Here is a 14718-nt window from a genome sequence, read left to right as displayed (position 1 = left end):
ATACATCTAGGTATCATGTTTCCCCCAGTCTTGGGCAGTAGACAGGAGACCTTGTATCTTCCAGGTCTCTTGGGACACAAATTTCCGGCCCTGCCAGTTAGAAGCTTGCCAAGGTTTATTTCCATCTCCAGGTTGGAAAAGTGTTGTTGAGGCATCCTCCACAGAGACTTGGAGGCTGTTGCTCTTGAATAGGTCGAATCTTGTCTTGTTGGAATTTTAATGGGCTGCTTTGCTAGATTCTGAACATTTGGGAAATAGCATTGACATTTGCAGAATAGTTTTCCGGGTAAAATATTTTGAGTGACTTTGGCCTATGTTATAAAACATTTCCGGTCATCAAGGAATTGCTTATATTCTTCTCCACAGTTCTGAGAAACTAAAATGATGTACTTGCTTTTAAATGACATATTCCATTTTTTAATATGACCACAAATGACTGATGACTTTTTTTGAAGCTACTAAGCTGTCAGTGGGCACCAATGAGCATCTTCCTCCTGCTTGTTGTATGCATTCGCATTGAGCAGAGAAACAAATATGTGCAGGTGCTTGACAGAGGTTTGCTTAACATTAAAGGAAGCACCTGGAGATTAGCTGGGAACCTGGGCTGAAGGTACCAAAGGAAGTGGGAGCCCTCTCCATTCAGCAGAAATCCTCCACCCAGAGGTGGTTTTCAGCCAGTTTGGACTGGTTCGCTCAAACTGGTGGTGGAAATCACAGGTGGGCTTGCCTACTCGACCCAGTTCTATGCTGTCCTATTTAGGCACATTTTCAAGCTGTGTGTATGTGTGCAGGCTGTGCGTGTAATCAAAGTGCATGCACACAAAGTGTGTGTAATCAAAGTGCATGCAAAGTGCGCATGCGAGGACTGCGTGCCTACATTTGCGAACCCGTAGGGAAAGTAAGTGAATACCACCCCTGGCTCCACCATGTTAAAATGTTCCAGTTGGACATATTTCTCTGCAGTTCTCCATTGAATCAAAATTCTTAAGTGACCGGTTGCAAAAGCTTCACTGGTCTATTGGGTTTTAGAGGAGACTCACCAAGAGCTTCAGATTTCTTAGTCCACCACCTTAGTCATCTTCCCCATTGAAGCCCACTTAGATGGGTTAGGACTGTGAGCTGGGAGTTTGAGGCACTACAGAGCCATCTCATCTCTGAGGCTGATGACTAAGAAGGAGACAGGTGCTTTCCCACAAGGGTGGTCATCAGAGATGGAGTCAAACATCTATGTTGCAGCCCCACATGCCTGGGTACTCGCAACCCAAGGAAGGGAAACTAGAATAAGCTACAGTTCTCACCCTTGCTTGTACTGGGATGTTTTTATTCTCTGTGCCTTTGCTTTTTTTTCAGAGTAAATTTTCCTACTACTTCTTGCTGCCATTTGTTAGTTCTTGTAGTGGTTTTCAGCTTTACTATAGGTAGGGAATATTAGCCCCTCAGAGTCCTGCTGAATTGGTGTTATAAAAACTACAGCAAATGAGGAAACAAGCAAATAAATAATTCCTACTTTCAGCTGACTTACCTAAATAAAACATTTTCTTGCTCTCAAAACTGATAACAAAATATTGGCAAAATAGATGGTTAATACACTTGGTTTCAGCTAGCTTATGTTGCAGCTTGGCCAGTTTCTCATTTGTGCCTAGTTGCTGGATTTTTCTTTTCTTTTCTAATGCTAAACGTTCAGTCCTATGGACTCAGAAACCTGCCATAAACCTCTTCAAAGCAAATATGCATCCAGTGAATAATGGATACCAAGAAAATGTGCTTTAATTAATCAGAGACTCTTAACATTAATAATTACTTTAGGAATAGGCAACCTCACAATCCCTACTGTCTGAAAAGCCACACCAGGTGACCTTGAAGCATGACTGCAGCCTGGAGTCTACTGAGATAAGTGGTGCGTCTGATTTATACTTTATGATTCCATCAGTTGCATAGATCTGCCTGGGCTGTGTTTTGTATGCTCTTGTTGTCTGAAACTCACACCATCACAGCTGATTGGGAAGCGACTACAACTGGTTTGGGTTTTTCTGGCTGCAGTTCCTTGCTTCCGCATCGTACCCAGATACAGTTGCTTTCACTGGATTAATTTACTGATTCTTTTGTTGATAGCAAAATCAGTATTGAGTGATATAGCTTTCTGTTCATCACTTACATACATATATCCTAAATAAAGGATGTGCTTGTCTCCTAGACCAGAACAGCTTGAAAGTAGGTGGCGCCTATTCACTTGGGTTGATTGACCCAGAACTAAACAGGACTGGGCCTAAACAGTTATGGGGTAAAACAACATTAGAAAAAAGAAAGGAAGGAAGGAAGGAAGGTCAAGACAGAAAGAAAGAAGAAAGAAAGAAAGAAAGAAAGAAAGAAAGAAAGAAAGAAAGAAAGAAAGAAAGCAGCAGCAGCAATAATGGCCTATCTCTTGATTACTCACATAAGAACCCCCTCCATGAATGGATGTCTGTAGCCAACAGCAGTTGAGAAAGTAACTGGAGTATTTATGTGCAAAGAACACAACACAATGAGTTTGCCAGCTCAAGTACGTGTATTGTCTGGCATGCAAATTATGAGCCAATCAGATCACTTAAGCAACTCGGAGGTGGAGCCTGAAGGGGACCTCTCTGCATTGAAAAGAATAAACAGAAATTATTTTGTTCATAAGCTGATTTCAATATCTGGTCATTCCTTTTGCTGATGATCTTGGGTTGTGAATGCCATTGCTCATGGGAGCAATTGCTTGACTATAAAAGCCTTAAGGAGAGAGCATTCTCTAAAATTCCAAGGACTCACAGAACTGGGCATGGCTAGTCTAGTGAAGAGAAGGACCAGGGGAGACAGGATAGCAGTCTTCCAATATTTGAGGGGCTGCCACAGAGAGGAGGGGGTCAACCTATTTTCTAAAGCACTTGAAGGCCAGACAAGGAATAATGGATTAAAACTGACGAAGGAGAGATTCAACCTAGAAATAAGAAGGAACTTTCTGACAGTGAGAACAATCAACCAATGGAACAGAAGTTGCCTTCGGAGGTTGTGAGAGCTTCATCCCTGGAGGCTTTCAAGAAGAGATTGGACTGCCATCTGTCAGAAATGGTGTAGGTCTCCTGCTTGAGTGGGGTGTTGGACTAGATGACCTATAAGGTCCCTTCCAACTCTGTCAATCTGTTACCTGTTATCTGTTTACATGACTTATAAAAGAGAAGATCTGGAAAGCAGCAAAGTTGAGGGACCAGGAGAAAGGTGATTGGGAGCATTACTGGCCATATTCAACCGAACCTCAGATTTTAAGGCTGATGCTGCAGTTCAGACTTGAATTCATTTCATTTATATTTTTGTAACATAAACCCTGTATGGATTTTTCTCCTCCGCCCCATCCCTCTCCCCTCTCCAGGCTCTGCCTTTGTGGTCTTAACCTAGGAAGCTGGTTAGACTAATGTTGATTTTGTGAATCACAGACTGAGCAGATTGAAATCAAAACAAGGCCACTAACTGTCCCATGAAAGTATTTTAAAATGTAGGTCTTTTCTCTTTTGAATATGTGAAAGCAATTTCAAATGAAAATAGTTAACTGACCAGGAATTTAAATATAATACGCAGATGACAGGATTGACTTTTGATCTATTTCTTTTGATTGCTAGTTTTTAGAGCTGCATAAGGAAAGACTGTAAGTCTTTCTATTCAGCAATTTATTTTCCATTAGAAATGCTTTTCCTGGAGAATCCCTATTGCAACACAACAACATATGTTTCCTGGACATCATGTCTTTTAGTTTTTGCCTCTTTTCCCAATAAACATGAATGCTCTGAAGTGCAAAATCAACAGAGTTGGCTATTTTCTCAAAAATTCTAGGATCTCAAATTCACATTTTTTAAGTGCAGTGAATACAAGTTTACAAAAAGTGATATCATGCAAGTTATTCAACAAAGATTAGAGTAGAAACTGCTCAACCAAGTTTGTTAACCGCACAACTGCTAAATCCACAATTGTATCATGTGACCTGTTGTGAATGAAGTGGTCCTTTGGGAACAGGTACCCTATGATCAGAGTTGGCATTTATTTATTCATTATATTTTTATCTTATCTTTTCATTATTTTTAGCATTTTGCAATCTCTGAGTAATGTAAAAATGTCCTGCAAAATTTAATCAGGAACTTGTTAACCATTTCTGAAGCAATGATAGCTGGGTTAGAAATGAGAGATGGTTCCAATAGGAGCTACCTCTGTAAATTTTCCAAATCTGGCTTTCCAATTGGACTTTTTTTAATCCATGTCAGCTTGCCTTAAAGAACTTCCTCTTCCTCTTAAGCCTTCTGTGCCATGGCTGGTTCTGTATAGCTGAAAGGATCTAAGAGGAGAAATCAGGGCTCGTGTCTTCTGGGAGATCAATGCTCCACCTGACGGTCTTGTACAGGAGCCAGAGGCCCTCATAGCTATTGGCAGGGGATCTTTTGTTGTAGGCACCCTCGTTCATTGTCCTGCCTTAGATACCAGCTATTAAAATGTGGGCAGTGAGCCTTGGGAACAAAGTATTTGGACAGCTGTTGTGCATTGCTGAAATGCTACCATGGAAGAGAATGGGGGAAAACTTTGCATTCCGTTCCTAGGGTGTAGAAATCCCCCATCTGTTTATTATTTGGACAGGATGCTATTTGTTGTGCTGTCTTGTACCATGTGGCCATTGCTATGTATGGACCAATAAGCACCGTAGCTGCTTTGGTCTATGAACACTCAAAGTGGAACATGCTTCAGATGACAGCCTTCTTTTCCCAAGTCTTCTGTTATTTGGATTTGATGGGTGGGTGTTGGCTCTCTGAAAACCCGAGCCATTTTTAGAGTTGGATGCACAGCTGATTCAGCACAGAGGATTGGACATTTCATCCACTCCTGCTGGAGCAAATGAAATGCAGATGCTTACAGTCCCAGACAGTAGAAGTATGGAGTTAAGTGCAAGAACTTCTAAGTTAACCAAGAGGAAGAGGAGGAAGATCAAAATAACCCTGGCTTGATTCTGGTTGTCATAAAAGGAGACAGAGGGATGTCCCGACAGAGTTTCAAGATTCTGTGATTATATCAGGGGTGAAATCTAGCAGGTTCTGACCGTTCTGGAGAACCGGTAGCGGAAATTCTGAGTAGTCCAGAGAACCGACAAATGTCACCTCTGGCTAGCCCCAAAGTGGGGAGGGAATGGGGATTTTGCAATATCCTTCCACTGCCATGCCCACCAAACCACGCCACGCCCACCAAGCCACAGCCACAAAACTGGTAGTAAAAAAAGTTGAATTTCACCACTGGATTATATCCTCTAACTATCAAGTAGAATTTCAGTAGGCCTTCTGTTTGCGTCCTCTGTGACTTAGTCTGCCTCAGAGGCCTGAGTTACAGTAGTTTGGAATTGGACGAAGGAACCTCATAAGCCTTGCCAGAAAGTGGAATTCTTTGGAAAGGGAATTAATGGAAAGGTAGTTTATTAACTAATTGCATTTATTTGTGTTTAGCAGAATGACCGACACAAGCTCCGCGAGGCAGACCGTGTGCATAGATTTCTGCTGCTTTTGTTTCTAATGTTCACATAATCTTCTTGCATCCTTAATGGCTTTGGCCTGATTTTGCTTTTCTCTAAGGACTAGAGGAGAATTGTTTCAAAGGGCAGCAGTGACCCACTTCTTGTGGTGCCACTGTGGTTTCTTCCAGAGATTGTAAGAAAGGTTGTCCCTGAAGCTTTAGACAAATGACTGAAAAGTATTCCTCCTGTGATGGGTGCATGCTTGAAAATTAAGTCATCTGATTGTTTGCTACCAGCAAATGGACAATGTCTCCCTCCGTCTAACAATTTGGGCCTGATGATGATGATGATGATGATGATGATGTGACAGATCCATAAATCTTCCTGTTCAAATCTTGTGAAAAAGCATCAGTGAACTGAAAGTCCTGGACTTGACCGGCTGTCAGACAGTTGTGAATCTATTTCCTTGTGATTTCTTGCCATTAGTTCTAGTTCTGCTCTGTAGAACCAAGCTAGAATGACTCTCTTCAGTTGAGTCTCACATGGTGCAAGAATAGTGCACTGGGAACAGTGTTTATATAGGGCAAACAGGCACAGGAATTGTGGAAAAAATGGGGGAGACCACCAATCTCTGCCTTCCCCTCCCCCCAAGGACCCCTTTTCTTTCCTTCTGCTATGCATGATGTTCGCCGTTCCTCCTGGGCCAGAAGATTCCTGGAAGACAACAGGTAGCTTTTGCCACATTCCTGAAATATTGGTTAAAAAATGCTGAGGGATTCATTATATTCGGGCCATAAGATCTCATCCCCTGCTGTACCAAGACAAAAAATGAATCTGCTCTGTTTTCAGCATCTGGTTTGTCTCTCAAAGTAGCTGATGCCCCCAAGGTGGTGGGATCCATTTCACCAAAGGGAAGAGCCAGGTGAAGGAAGTCCAGGGGCAAGCTCCTCTTGGCCCTTTCCCACCGTGGTCTCTGAAGAGGACATCCATCCGGTCCTCCCTTGCACTTGGTGAGGAAAGGCTGAAGGGGCTCCAAAGCAAAGGGTGTGTGTGTGTGTGTGTGTGTGTGTGTGTGTGTGTGTGTGTGTGTTGGGAACTTTCTTTCACTGTTACAAGCCAGGAGACCAAAGCAGCTTTGAGAGAAAGCTTCTTTTGATTTTCCTTTGCAGTGAAGCACCACTTGGGCATTTGATGTGACCGATAACCATTGGCTCCCCTTTGATTAACTTTTGTCCTCCCAGAATCTGCCATGTTGTGCCGTCCGTTTTCTTGCTCTTTCTCTGGGCTGCAGCCTGCAGGACTATATAACCAAACAGCCCAATGGGGGTGGGGGGTGTTCCTTAATCCTAACCAATTGGGCTCCTCCAATGCGTGAAGCCCCGATTGCATGAACAGTTTATGAGATGGTCAAAAGTGTTTTGAGTCTCTGCAGTTGATGACATTATCCTGGCTGCGGGGTTCTTCTGTAAAATGACTTCTGCATGTTTTATTACGACATCATTCCTTGCTTAGCGGGTACTGATGTTAGAAAAGAAACTTAGGACTACTTGGAGTAAGTTGTATCTTTTACAAAGAAAGATGAGAAAACTGCAAAAGTACTGTGTGTAATTCTGGGGCTTCCCGAAGATCACTGGAAAACCTGAATGAAACCCAGAGGCTTCTGCAACCCAAGAGTTGACACACACGCACGCACGCCGGTCTTTCACCCACACCCCTCAGCACACAGGAAAAGGGTAGGCAAAGTACCTGCATTGCGCTGGGAAGGGAGACTAAGAAATGGGTCATATCTCCTTCAGCTGATTGAAACAGAAATCTGGAAGAGGGGCATTTGCTTTGATGGGGGCAATCTCTCAATCTCTCTCTCTCTCTCTCTCTCTCTCTCTCTCTCTCTCTCTCTCTCTCTCTCTCTCACACACACACACACACACACACACACACACACACACACACACGGACCCCCCCTCCCCAGGGATCCACAATGCCTTTTGTTCCAGAGCTGGGATTCCAGAACAGCTACAGGGAGAGCTCCTTCCACTAGATCTGATGGCAACCTTCTCCATTGGGCAAGGAGAAATGTCCTGGAATAGTCTGTGCCTGCCTCCTATGCACACAGGGATGGAGCTGGAAGCCTGGGAAGGGATGGGTGAGAAGGGGGAGCCCTTGGGGTGGGAGTTAGGGGTGAGGGTGGGGAAATGCCCCTGCAGGCCTTCCATACCAATCCTGCTTTACTTCCCCTCATGAATATTCAAAAGCTGCAGTTGCAGAGGGCTGGGGAGCACAAAATAGCAAGGTGACATAAAAGCCTCCCTCTGTGCCCAGGGTGGGGAGGGGGCTGGTTTCTCCTGTTGGAGAAATGAAGGACCCCCTCCATGCTCTCCCCCTCCCTCCCTCCTTTGATCCTGGAGGAGAAAATGGCCAGGATGTTTCCCAGGCATGGACTGCTGCTTTGATGCCTGCACGATGGCATCTCTAGCCTCCTCCCCAGCTGTGTTGTAATCAGCATGTGCTGGAACAGGGGAGGACAACAATGTTGGTCCCTGCAGCAAGACTGAACACTCAGCATAAAGGACGCACTGTTGATCCAGCAATGCAGGCATTGTTTCTTCCACCAGGCAGCAGCAGTTAGGGTCTCCATGGTAAATCTCTCTCAGCGCCCCCCCTCTCTCGTTCCTTTATTTCTTGCCACCGCCAGCAGTGGGTCCAAAGTGGGAGCTGCTCCATTTGCTCAGGAGCTCAGCCCGCAAACCTGGGCGAGGGAGCGTCCAGCTGCAGCGTCAGGATGCTCTGAGGGGCGGATTTCGGAAGCGGACCTGAGGATTAGGCGGAGGAGCAGCCGGGCGGGAGAGGGGGGCTGTTCTGCGTCCCTCCGCGGGGGAGAGCCATGGGCTGCAGCCAACCCCCTTCCGAGGCGGCACTTCGGCACTTCCAGCCCGTGGCCAGGCACCCAGCCTCCTTAACCCTGATCTGCCCGTCTCCGCCGCCTTCGTCCGGGGGCTCCGCGCGTTAGCATGGCTGCCCTCTTTTCTCCAGGCTCCGGTGCAGGGAGGACTCCTCTCCGAGGCTGAGCTTGGAAGGGTCCGCCGCCCGCCTCCCTCCCCCACACCGCCTCCCTGCCTCCCCCCTACTCGGCTGAGGGGCCTGAGGATTTGACCCGCTCTACCTTGCGGGGGAGGCTTATTCTAACGGGGCTCCTCCAGGCATTATGGCTCACGCGGCGTCGCAGCTCAAGAAGAACCGCGATCTAGAACTTAACCCCGAGGAGGAGAATGAGAAGAAGAGGAAGCACAGGAAGAGGTCCAAGGATCGGAAGAAGAAGGTAGTTCTTTGCAAAAGCCTCCCGTGGGCGCCTTTTGTTTCACTCTGCCCCCACTGCAGCGCCAAATGTCAGGGAGCTTTGATGCAGGGAACTTGCGATGGAGGAGGAGGAAGAAGAGGAAGGTTGCGACACGTTCCTCGAGCCCTGCACTGTGGGCCAGAGGGGGAAAAAGGCTTTGAAAGGCAAATTGGGCTGCTTTGAAGTTAGATTGTGCTTGAAGTGCTGTGGCAGATTTGGCTGCCCCTCTGTGGATGTGTGTGTTTGCTCCAGCAGATTGAAAGGTGACCTGGTTCGAAGCCCAGGGCAAAGCAGGGCAGGGATGGGAGTTTTAACAGGTTAGATAAATCCCATCTGAATAGATCTCCGCTAAGAAGTGGAAAGGTGGAGGGGGGGTGTTTCATGGCTTGCAGCGGCTTTGTGGATGCTGAGATTGGTGAAGAAGGACCACCACCAATGTTGTCCGGTTTGCTTCTGACCAGGGGGTTCTCCTTGGGGAGGAGGGGCTTTCTAACTCAATTGGGTTGGCCAACTTTCTTTTGTCGGCTTGTCTTCCCGCTTACGGTGGAGAAGGGATGGCTGAGCCCCATGGGGGGAAAGGATGCTGAGTTGCCCCTTCCCTGCCCAGGAAGCTGCTGAACCTGGAAGGCCCTCCCCTCCCCTTCTCCACCAGCCCCTTGGATGCCCCCCTCCTCCACAAAGAGGCTTTGTTTCAGCTTGCCCTTCCAGAGGCTCCTGTGTGCATGGAGAAGGCCTAGGGCTCCATGTCTCCATCTTCAAATGCCTGTGAATTGTCTTAAAATGTTTTTTTAAGTAATTGTAGCTGGGAGGCAGGAATGGGGGGTCCTGATTGCCTTTGTGAGTTTACCCAAGGGGTGCATGAACCCCACCTGGGCTCTGAGCATCGGAGGCTGCCTTGCCTTTAAAGGATGTGATGGCTGTCAAATTCTCCTGGGGGCGGGGAGGGAGGGGGCTCAGCTCTGCAAGCAGCTTCTCGTTCCTCGACTGCCTTCCTCCCACCCGTTGCCTCTGCAAAGCTGCAGGGCCAAGCATCATGTGTGAAAGCACCGCGAAGCTCCTCCATGCAGGGAGAGCAGGAGTGGGACCGAAGGGGTTGCGTTCGGCGCAGACTGCCGCATGGAAGCCCTGAAGCTCCCATCCTCTTAAAGGGACAGGCGCCTGCCGTCCTTTTTTCAAGGGCTCCTCCTGTGCCTTTTGTGCCAGGGTGGAACTGGTGGGAGTCAAATATAGCTCTGAATTGTGGTTTGTTTCCCCCCAAAGCCCTTTCACTTTGCTCCCCAGCCTCCGCTTTCTGAGAGTGGAGCTTGGGCCTGTTTTTCGCCAAGCGTCCTTCTTCCAAGCAGCTAGAGGACTCCAAAAGATCTGCTGATGTGATGTTCAGTGCTGGTGTGACCTGCATTGTCACATGCATCATAATGGGACTAGCTACATGCATCCTTCAGTGGTCGAAGGCTGCACCTTACAGCAGGAGCAGGATGACTTGGGGTCTAACCCTGCTGCCTTCTTGGGGCGGGGATAGAGAAGCAGTGGAGAGAGAGGCCAGAGAGAGCCCCGAGGAGGCCAGGGAGTGATCGGAGATGAGGTCAACTGCTTTGTTGACAGAAATACTTTACTGTTTAGGGATCCTGATACCTCAGAAGGGAATCACCTAGCAACCACTGGGGACCTGGGCAGAAATACCCAGTCATCATAAATGTCACCCATTTCCTTCTTCCAATATTTGTGTTACGGGAGAAAAGCCTCGCGGAGCTTTGATCCCAGCCATCAGGAAATATTTATTTTCCCCTGCCCTGCTGTGGGGTGACTTCAGCTCAAAATATCCTGGAACCAGTTAAAGAACTTGAGTCTCACTGGGGAAAAGCAGGGATTAACTCTGCTGCATTTGCAGCCTGAGCCAGGCTGCCCATCGCCTGGGCTGGGGAGCTGTGGACATTCCTTAGTGCAGCACAGAAGGCAGGTTTCCCTTTTGTAAATTAGGTACTTTTTTAAAAAAAATAGGCTTCCTTTTCATGAACTTCCCAAGGAAGGAGCCAATCTGGCCTCCCTTGTTCTGGCTCTGAACTAATGCTGGACAATGTTAGAAATACCCCTTGGAAGTTGCCTTCTCATATTGGCAAGAACCAGGTGTCTGAAACCACCAACATCAGTCTGAGTGGTCCTTTCAGTTTACAGACCTGAGGAGCTTCCATCCACGGCCTTTTAAGAGCAGCTCCTGGGAGAAGATAGTCCCATCCCGATGTACTGGAAGCAGTTCTGCAATCCTTACATCTTAGGGTCCGCCCAAGTGGATTGTTTTTGGATCATGTTCTATTAAAGTTAAATAGGGACTCGAGGTAGAGGAGGGAGCTCAAGCTTTGGCAAATGTTGTGATGCTTGGACCAGCTCAGGCATCTCAGAAGCCAGAGGGACAATCAGGACAACCCTGGGAGGTGCTGCACCTGAGTTCCCAGAAAGTTTCCAATGGCCACATTGCGGGGAGAAATGTGGAGGGTTTCTGATCACACAAAGTCAAATCACAGGAGCAGGAGGGATAGACTTCCAAGTAGAACAGATGGACTTCACACCTGTGGCCATGCTGTTGCCTGGACCTGCATAGCTGACTTCAGTCGACCGAGGAGAATATTTGTAGTTCAGGGTTGAAATGAGGGGTCCTGGGCTCTCTGAGAGCTTGGTGATTTTCTTGCAGATGGTTCGTGACCAAACTAGGTAAGTGCTGCTGACGTTACCTAGTGTGGGTTATATAAGACATCTTACTAGATGTCTGCAAGAAAGCAACCAAGCTCACTGACCTCAGCCTTTCCCTCCTAGGGCACTAACTCTGCAGGAGAGGCAGGAGCAGCAGGAACAGCACCTATAATTTCCAATGGTTCAGAGACTCGTGGTGGACATAACATGAAGACAAATGGTTTGAGCAGAAAGTTGGCATATGTTTGTGTTTTAAGCAGTGGGGGGAGTGGCAGGTAGAATTCCTGGCGGGAAATCTGTGGCATAGAGGAGGATTTGTGGCTTCTGGGCCTCACTTCCTTTTCCACTTGACCCCACAGACAGTTATCAGAAGAAAGAACAAACTTCTCAGGAGTTGGAGCACTGATGGCCAAGCAAAAGGCGCGTTCTCTGAGCCACATCCTAAATTTAAGGGCAGCACTGCCTACTTTGGGGATAGACTTTTCCTCTGTACAGGTAGTCCTCGAGTTACGACCACAAATGACCCCAAAATTTATGTTGCTAAGGGAAACATTTGTTAAGTGAGTTTTGCCCCATTTTACGACTTCTCTTACCCCAGTTGTTAAGTGAATCATTACATTTGTTAACTTAGTAACATGGTTGTTAAGTGAATCTGGCTTCCCCCATTGACTTGGCTTGTTAGAAGGTTGCAAAAGGTGATCGATCACGTGACTCCATGACACTGCAACCCTCATGAATATGAACCAGCTGCTAAGCATCTGAATTTTGATCATGTGACCATAGGGATGCTGCAACCATTGTAAATCACGTTTTTCAGTTCCAGTGTAACTTTGAATGGTCACTAAATCAACTGTTGTAAGTCGGGGATTGTCTGTAGATTAATATGGGACCTTGATATTCTGCCTTAGACTGGTGAACAGAGCAGTTCAAAATGGGCCAACTCACCATGGCCAACTCACCGTGGCCAACTCACCGTGGCCAACTCAGCCATGGCCAACTCAGCTGTGGCCAGTCAGCCTATGCAGAAGCCCCATTTGTTGGCTGACAGAGCAAAGGAACTGCCCAGTTCGGCATGTTCCTCATGAAGTACAATTCCAAAAATATCCATTGAAATTATCTCAATATCTATTTTCAGCCTATATCAAGAGCAGAAACATTTGTTAAGGGAAGGCCACGCCAAAGTTTGCACAGCCTGTGGGAACCTGCACTCAAAAGGGAAGAGGAGTAGGAGGCTTCTGTAAGGTTTTCAAAGGGCAGGGCAAATCCCTTTGAAGGTCCGCTTTCCCTCCCCCCCCCCATTCTCTCTTCAAAGGAGGAAGGCCATGGCCCCCACCTACTCCAAAGGGCCCTGAGGCTGCAGAGAGATGCTGCAGGGATACTGTGAGTTCTTTATCCCTGGCCCAGCAGCTTCTTTGAGTGGTGGCCCTGATGGAAAGTCCAGCACTTGGATAGCCAAAAGTCTGGGGGTTTTTTTTTTTTTTTTGTTCTTTGACATTAGCTGTTGGAGCAACAAAGAAAATATCACAAGCTATTAACTGAGTAAAAAAAAAAAGCATTCATTTCTTTCCCCCATTTTTCCTTTGCTTTCTTTGGAGGTTTGTTCCATCTGCTGTTGTTTGCTGATTAGATCTTGGGGGATGTTAAGAAAATTTTGCAACAAGTTTGAATGATGAACATGGAGAAATACGTTTCACCCTCTATTTTTGCTCTCAACTTGCGTGTTTCGTCTGGAATGATTCTATTCTGTAGTTTACATGTACTATATTTGGCTCACTTACATGAATATGGTATATATACCAATGATGGCGAAACTTTTCAGCACCTAGTGCCGAAAAGGGAGTGTGCGCACTCGTCAGGGCCGCAACCCGGAATAGGAGCTGCCCAGGGGGCGTGTGGGCGCTGGAAAATGAACTTCCGCTTTCTGGCAGTTAGTCTTCTGGTTACTGGCACGCATGCACACACAACGATCAGCTGGCCGGTGCACATGCTCACGCTGGAAAACGGAAGACCAGCTCTTCCAGTTTCCGGCACTGGCACACGCAAGAATGCCAGCTGATCGTCACATGCGCAAGTGCACCAGAAACCCCGGCGGAGGAACGGACAATGCCATGCATACCAGGCAACATGGCTCCACCTGCTACTTCGTGCACACGTGCCATAGGCTCGCCATCATTGGTATATGCCTTTTTGTGTTCTTTATTTCATTAACATGCATTTTGCTTCCAGGTTTATTTATATTTTACAGCATCTTCCTATTTCCATTTGAATTTATGTTCTATTAAGGATTTTCATCTAGTAGATGTATCCTTTGAGAGGTTTCCTGTCTTAATTACAACCACCTTTTGGAAACGTTTTCCCCACTTTGGGGACCGTAATTAGGAATTTATTTTCATTTCAGTCACTGATTGGAATAAGGATTTTTAGAACTTACTTCCTTCTCTACTATTTTCTCACTTCATTAAAATTCTGGCAATTGTTGGATCCCTGGTCTTTGGAGGATCAGTTCTAATGTTTGCATTTAATTCCACACGAGACATTGGAAAATGCTGGAGTGATTATTTTTATCCAATTTATCTATGAATAGCTCGTATTATGGAATACGCTGAGTTTTAAAAATAGCCAGTAAATCTATTTTCAGTACAAAGTCTTGTAGGATGTTTTGGCCAATTCACTTCTCCTTAAAGAGTTTTTAAAAAACTATTGTTGAATTAAACTCTGAATTTGATTTCAGAGTGTTTGTTGGCAGCTGAAATAAACATTTCCTGATTGGAATGCTTCCTCTTGATGCTGTTACTAGTCCCAAAGTCTTAAATTTGTCAGCAGTTTTAGAAAGACTCATTTGTGATTCCTAAGCCTGTAACTCATTTCTATAAGAAGTTGGAGGAACTGATGAGTTTATACTCATTATTTATGTAACCTTTGGAATAACAAGGAAAAAACCACTGAAATGTGAAATTAATTTTATTTCTCGAAATCTTAAAAGAAAGTGAATGCAACAAGTCATTTTTTTTCTTATATATTGAGTTGCCTCAAAGAATTAAAAAAAAATATTAGTTGCACTGGCCGCATTTTTGAGTTACAGTTTAGAAGTTGGAATATGGATTAATTAATTCAGATATGATTTCATTGTTACCACATTTGGAGTTGAAATGCACTGGACTGTTAACATTAAACTAATCCTGAAGGTCAAGACTACGTA

General features: G+C 46.0%; 1 protein-coding gene across 1 annotated transcript in view; it reads left to right on the top strand.

The window, feature by feature from the left end:
* Nucleotides 1-8388: 8388 nt before the first annotated feature.
* Nucleotides 8389-14718, top strand: part of ANK3 (ankyrin 3) — a 197476-nt gene continuing 191146 nt past the window's right edge. Inside the window, exon 1 of the mRNA XM_081954513.1 lies at nucleotides 8389-8816. Within this exon, the coding sequence (XP_081810639.1) occupies nucleotides 8703-8816 (114 nt within the window). The 5' untranslated portion in view covers nucleotides 8389-8702. The remainder of the gene's footprint in view (nucleotides 8817-14718) is intronic.

The sequence above is a fragment of the Natrix helvetica genome (assembly GCF_964273705.1).
Source record: "Natrix helvetica genome assembly, chromosome: 5".
NCBI lineage: Eukaryota > Metazoa > Chordata > Lepidosauria > Squamata > Natricidae > Natrix > Natrix helvetica.
Note: the sequence above shows the minus strand (reverse complement) of the source record. Positions and strands in the feature narration are given on the sequence as shown.